The sequence below is a fragment of the Schistocerca serialis genome, chromosome 2 (genome assembly GCF_023864345.2).
Source record: "Schistocerca serialis cubense isolate TAMUIC-IGC-003099 chromosome 2, iqSchSeri2.2, whole genome shotgun sequence".
Lineage (NCBI taxonomy): Eukaryota > Metazoa > Arthropoda > Insecta > Orthoptera > Acrididae > Schistocerca > Schistocerca serialis.
Window position 1 is genome coordinate 887,857,105 of NC_064639.1, and position 6,000 is coordinate 887,863,104.

At 42.7% G+C, this 6,000-nt stretch overlaps 1 protein-coding gene across 1 annotated transcript in view; it reads right to left on the minus strand.

The window, feature by feature from the left end:
- LOC126458227 (uridine 5'-monophosphate synthase) overlaps window positions 1-5,689 on the minus strand; it is an 83,226-nt gene extending 77,537 nt beyond the window's left edge. Inside the window, 2 exon segments of the mRNA XM_050095125.1 lie at window positions 4,618-4,875; window positions 5,448-5,689. Coding sequence (XP_049951082.1) covers window positions 4,618-4,875; window positions 5,448-5,597 — 408 coding nt within the window. The 5' untranslated portion in view covers window positions 5,598-5,689.
- Window positions 5,690-6,000: the final 311 nt, after the last annotated feature.

The following is a 6,000-nucleotide window of genomic DNA, read 5'->3' on the forward strand; positions in this document are numbered from 1 at the left end:
GGGGCTGCTAGGTGCAGCCAGGCGGTTAGATGGAGGACAGGGAAAGGGGGGGACAGCAGAAAAAGAGAGAGGTAAAAAGACAGGGAAGGGGATAGAAAAATGACCAGTGAAGCTTGAGGTTTGTGCCATCTGAATCCTTCCTACCAATACCAGCTTTCTTGAATTGCACATGTGAGACATCTCCCTGCAGTATGTCGTATGTTCCCGTAACCCTCCTGGCATCAACCATCATTAGTCATTGTACATCACCCACATGTCCTCTTCCCTCTTCTCACTCTGTCACTACACAGCCCCCTATTCCACCAAATTCCACCAATGCACCCACAGTCTTTTTACTTCGCCATTTTTGCTGTCCCCCTTTCCGTCTAACCTCCCCCCCTTTCCTGCCCCTCCATCTAACCACCCTTCTGCCCTACACTCTCTCCACTTTGTCCCTGTATTCTCCCACAAGCAGCACCTTATTGTACCCCACATCTACCCTGCTATTCCCCTCCCTCTCCTTTCACGCCCCAGCCTCCTCCTTATCCGTACCATGCAGATTGCTTCTCCCATCATGCGCTGCTGCTTGCAGTCTGGCCTTGGCAGCCAGCGACTGTGGACACGTGTGTGAGTTACGTTTATGTGAGGGTATGTTGCCTAATTCCGATGAAGGCCTTTCTGGCCAAGCTCACTGTTGACAGTCTTTTTGTTGTGCTTCTATGTGACTCAATATCTCTTCTATATGGTGAGTAGCAATCTTAGTGGCTCAGAGTCTTGCGAGGGCTCAGCGACTGTACACAAGGGGATGGATGAAGAGTAGGCAGCAATGGGACTCGCAGGCCACGGTTGCTTTGGCCATTACCTGGTATCAATCCTCTGATCTTTGGGTTTCCAGGGTGAGGGAGTACAGACAGGGAGCTCTCTCACTGGTAGATTCCAGAGGAGGAAGCTGCTTCTACAAATGGATGTGGGAAGTAACTCCCGAAGACAATGCCACGGGATCCACAAGGGTGGAGGGCAGTGATTGATCTGGTGCAGAAAAAAACTGAGCTACAGGAGAGTAACAGCAGTGACTGGCCTGTCCGGTTAGCTGTGCAGTCTAAAGCACTGCTTTCCATGTGGGGTCCACTGGGGGCTGAACCGTACAATGGCCCTGGGTTCAGTGTGGGGCGGCAGTGGGATGAGTGGACTGCTGTAGCCTGTTGTGGGATGTGAACCACTGAGGGCTAAGGTGGGGACGAAGCCTCTCTATCGTTTCTAGGTCCCCAGTTCCATACAATACAACAGCAGTGGCTTCTGCATAATTGGTTAGGTTAACATGATGCAGGCATTCATATTTTTTCCTCAGTATATGACTGTGGTCAAATGATTTATATTCTCGTATTTTTTCCTCTTTTGAAGACTGTGCAAATTGGTGAACATGGAGTATGCTGCTTAGTACAACTGACACACACAATTGGCTGTTTAAAAGCACAATTTCCGTATAGTGATCGTCGGAAGTTTCTACCTTTTGGGTCTGCCATACACTGGGATGACATACGACCCAAATGTAGTCACTGGAAACACCTCATGCGTCTCGGGACATAAGGTTTCATATCACAACTGTACACTGTAATTCTAACTTTTTCTGTAGGACATTTCCTTCAAACGCTAAGGTGAAAGCACCTGTATCTATTCAATTGTCCTTAGGACCTTTTTGTGCACATTTGACAAAATGTACACCCTGCCATTCAATACAGGCTCACCATGTTTCAAAGTTTCACGTGGAGCAATAGTCACATTATGTCACCCAGTCATTCATAAGCCTGAATAGCTTCAGACTGTACAGCAGAGGAGGCTGTAATAGTGATCCACTGAACATTTTTCCCAATGAGCCAACTTCTCCAAATTTGTCTTCTATGTGTTCCCCAAAAAAATAATGGTTTAATCATCACAGAAGTATCTGCATCTGTTCTAGAGCACATCACATACTGAGTAAATTGTTTCACTACCAGTCGTCTAGCTTGTCCCTCTTCTCATGGGGTAGCCAACGTAGACAAAGCAGCAGTATTTTAACTGTCCGCATTGAAATACCAAGCCCTGTCTGTCAAAACAGGAAAATCAGAATGACCATTGTACTGGTTAAACTGGATACATTTTATGTGCAAAATGTCCACCCAGATACCACTTACTCCAATCAAGGGGCCTTCTCACAGGCACCACCCAGCTACAACAAAAGTCATCAGGCACAACGGCCACTGCCAGGAGTCCTGATGCTCCAGGAAGATTTGCATCTCCCCCATGGTAGGCGTAGGGAGCTACCAGCCCAGGCTACAGAAGTGTGATCCCTATGATGTAACTGCGTTCTATCACAAGGGTACATAACAATATCACCAGGTTGGATTGGCCATCAAGTCCATATACGTGTCTACGCAGTCACTGTGCACAGAGGGTCATCATCATTGTACGCAGTAGGTTCTATTTAAGGCATTCTTCCCCAGTCAGTCCACACTATAGAAATTGGATGTCACACCCCAGAAGAGGACCAAAATTACTTCAGCCCAAGAGTGATATAAGAGAAATGAATGAAGATGTGTGTGAAAGAAAGGGTAACCTAGTGAAATTGCTGAGTCAACATCAAAGGTTGCCACCATGACAAAGACAAGAGTGCTGACAGTTGGTGATGGGAGATAGCAGCAGAAGAAAGGAAGTAGGAGCTACAGTAACTTGGGGCCTCATGCTTACCCCATACACCCATGAAAGAGTCGTAGGACCTTTAAGGAAAATTCGGAGGTCTCGTCGTCCTCTCTTATTACTATCAGTTCACCTGAGCAGTTGGGAATCTTATTGGTTGAAGTAGTGAGTTTCATTTTGGTCCCACAAGAAGCAAGGGAATTAAATGTTCACCTAGAGATTCACTAGCTTTGGTAATTATAATAATACTGATGTGAACCATGTGCTCCAGAAGTGGATCACTAACGACTGCTTTGCTTCCAGTCAACCACCACATTGGCACACAATATGCACTGATGATTAGGTGATTTTTTTTTTTTTTTAATATAATAAAGGAAGTTATTCCCATCCTCACGGTCCGAGTGGTTAAGGCGAGCCCTCTGCTCTCTCACTCTCTCTCTCTCTATATCTCTCTCTCTCTCACACACACACACACACACACACACACACACACACACACACACACACACATCTGCAGCCTCAGAGAGCTGAAACTACACTGATCAGCAGCACCAGTGCATGATGGGAGTGGCAACTGGGTGGGGGTAAGGAGGAGGCTGGGGCGGGGAGGGGGAGGGATAGTATGGTGGGAGTGGCAGACAGTGAAGTGTTGCAGTTTAGACGGAGGGTAGGAGAGAAGGTGCAGAGGGGGAAGGGGGGTAAGTAGCGGAAAGGAGAGAAATAAAAATAAAAGAAATTAAAAGACTGGGTGTGGCGGTGAAATGATAGCTGTGTAGTGCTGGAATGGGAATAGCGAGGGGACTGGATGGGTGAGGACGAGGCCAGGAGGGTTATGGGAACACAGGATAGGGAAAGTTCCCACCTGCGCAATTCAGAAATTAGAAACATTACAATAGAATTGTTTTCTAGAACTCATTCTGCCCTACAGTGTCACGTGCATGGGCTATGTCAAGAATGTTGCTGTGTTGTATATAGTGGATTTGGTCATCAAATCTAAGTTTGCAGATTCAAGATCTCAGCCTACTATCGAAATTTTCTCAATATATATGACAAAATGACTGCAAGACCTGGAGAACATTCCAGTCGTTGTTCTATTTCCCACATTAAGGAGTCCAATGACCTTATAATGCCCCTTTCATCACAAATATTAATAAAAACAAAACTGCACAGGCAGCTGTACATTACAAGGCATGAGATGCCAGTTTAGTGCCTTAGATGCCATTAAAAATGTGTGGCACTTTAAAACACAATTTTTAGTTTTACTTTCATGAACTCCACTCCAGTTCCCATTAGCATACATAGCTTCCTCACCAATCCCTTCCTCCAAACTGAACAATATGGATTAGCCCTTTTAAGATATTGTCTCTTTCTCCTAACACAAGGTTAACATCCCCTCCACCACACCTTTCTCCATCAAATTCTGTGTTTTACATTACAATATAAATTTCCTTTTCATACAGAACCTTGGTCATTGTGAGAATGAATCGATATTCTTCATTTGTGGTACCAGTACGCAGTTTTACTGAATGTTTTGCATCGATTGAATCTACCAATACTGCATGTCAGCTCTGTCCTGTAATCAGGATATGGCATATGACATAGTTTACAAACAGGGTAAAGAAAAAAGGCAATAATTCTTTTGTATCTGTAATAGTTTTTGGAATGCAGGTTATGGGGGCACATTTAGTTACAGCAGAGCTTGAAGTCTAGGTACGATTGAAAGATGACAATTTTGTTGTGAACTGATGAAGTGGCATCTAATGCTTCAGTTAATGTAATATTTATGTCTGAATGGAGTTTTGAATTGTCAGAGTTCAGTTTGTTAAACTTGACGTCAGCATAGTAGCAATTATTGTTAAGGTGTAAGTAAAAATACACAATACTTGCTGCACTGCTTCCTGTAGGTTTACTAACTGCTTTTAAAAAAGAATTAACTGTATAAATACATAAATTTACTTTACCTACCCTATAGGTATCCAAGATGCTCGAGCCAGAGGTAACCACATCCTCGATAATTATGCATGTGTCACCTTTCTTAAATTTTCCTTCAATCAGTTTTCTGGTGCCATAGCTTTTGGTTTCTTTCCTTCGTATAAGCATTGGTATGTTTGCATTCACAGATATGAGAGATGCTATAGGTAAAGCTGTATATGGAACGCCACAAATGTGGTTACATTTTGCACGATTTTGTGCAAAGTTCCAGAGAAGTTTTGACAGTACACTCTGAAAATATAAGGTACCAATTACGTTCTGAAGACAAACACATATAGACCGGCACTGCAATATATTTATGAATGAAAGGCATACATCAGCTCTACAAACTGGTGTGTGAAAAGCATAACTACATTTCATTCCGACAGTGTATTAATTCTGTAAATATTAGCAGTTCAATTTTACTGCAATGTATTCATCTCCTGACAAATGATCAGTGAAGTGAGTATCATATTCAGATGTTCTATGGTTTTATGTTAGCCTTCACTTTCTGACACGTTCCACACCCACGAGAATCATCTCATTCTTGGGTCTATGGAAGGAAAACAGGATCTAATCTAAACTACATACAATTAACAACATTCGGACGTTTTCCAGTATTAAATCGATGTACTGCACAAACAACGTGTAACAAGGCTGCAGACCACAGTGAAACGTAAACTGAAGTCCACAGGCGAGGAAGAAACTTTTATGTGAGTGATTAATAAGAGACGCAAAGGTAATTATCAGATCTAACATCTATACAAACATATGAATGGATGTTAATCTATTTCTTTAAAATACTTTCATTAATAGTTGCTAACCATCAGGGAAGGATGTGACACAATTACTCTCAGATCAAAGTACACTGGGGAATTAATTCCCACTTTCATCTTGTAATCCCCAAATTTTAAAGCATCAATTTCGTATAACTGTACTACAAGGTTTTTAAGTTCTTCGCTGACTGACGACATTTTCACTCAAACGTTAGGAGTAGTATGTTCTAGTCACTTAATACAACACTACAACTCATCCACTACCCCCTCGCCACTTGCGGCTGTGTACTGTACTGTGCAACCGCATTTATGAAAACAAGCCGCTAAGAAAATCCACGTGACAGCCCGTTACCAACATATGGAAAGTAAAAATTTTGTACAGATTATAATACGTGACAAGTTGTCTTGTTTACATTTAAAAGGCCTGTAGCGGATTTGCTAGACTAGTTAAATTTGGCGCGTCAATAACAGCTGTTATAGTTTATGATTTAGTCAGCACAATCGCTATTTTCCTTCAGTTAGAAGAGATGTAAACAGCTTGAATCTAATATTTCAACTTATCCATCATTGTACATAAAGCCACTCCGTCCATGTTAATCGA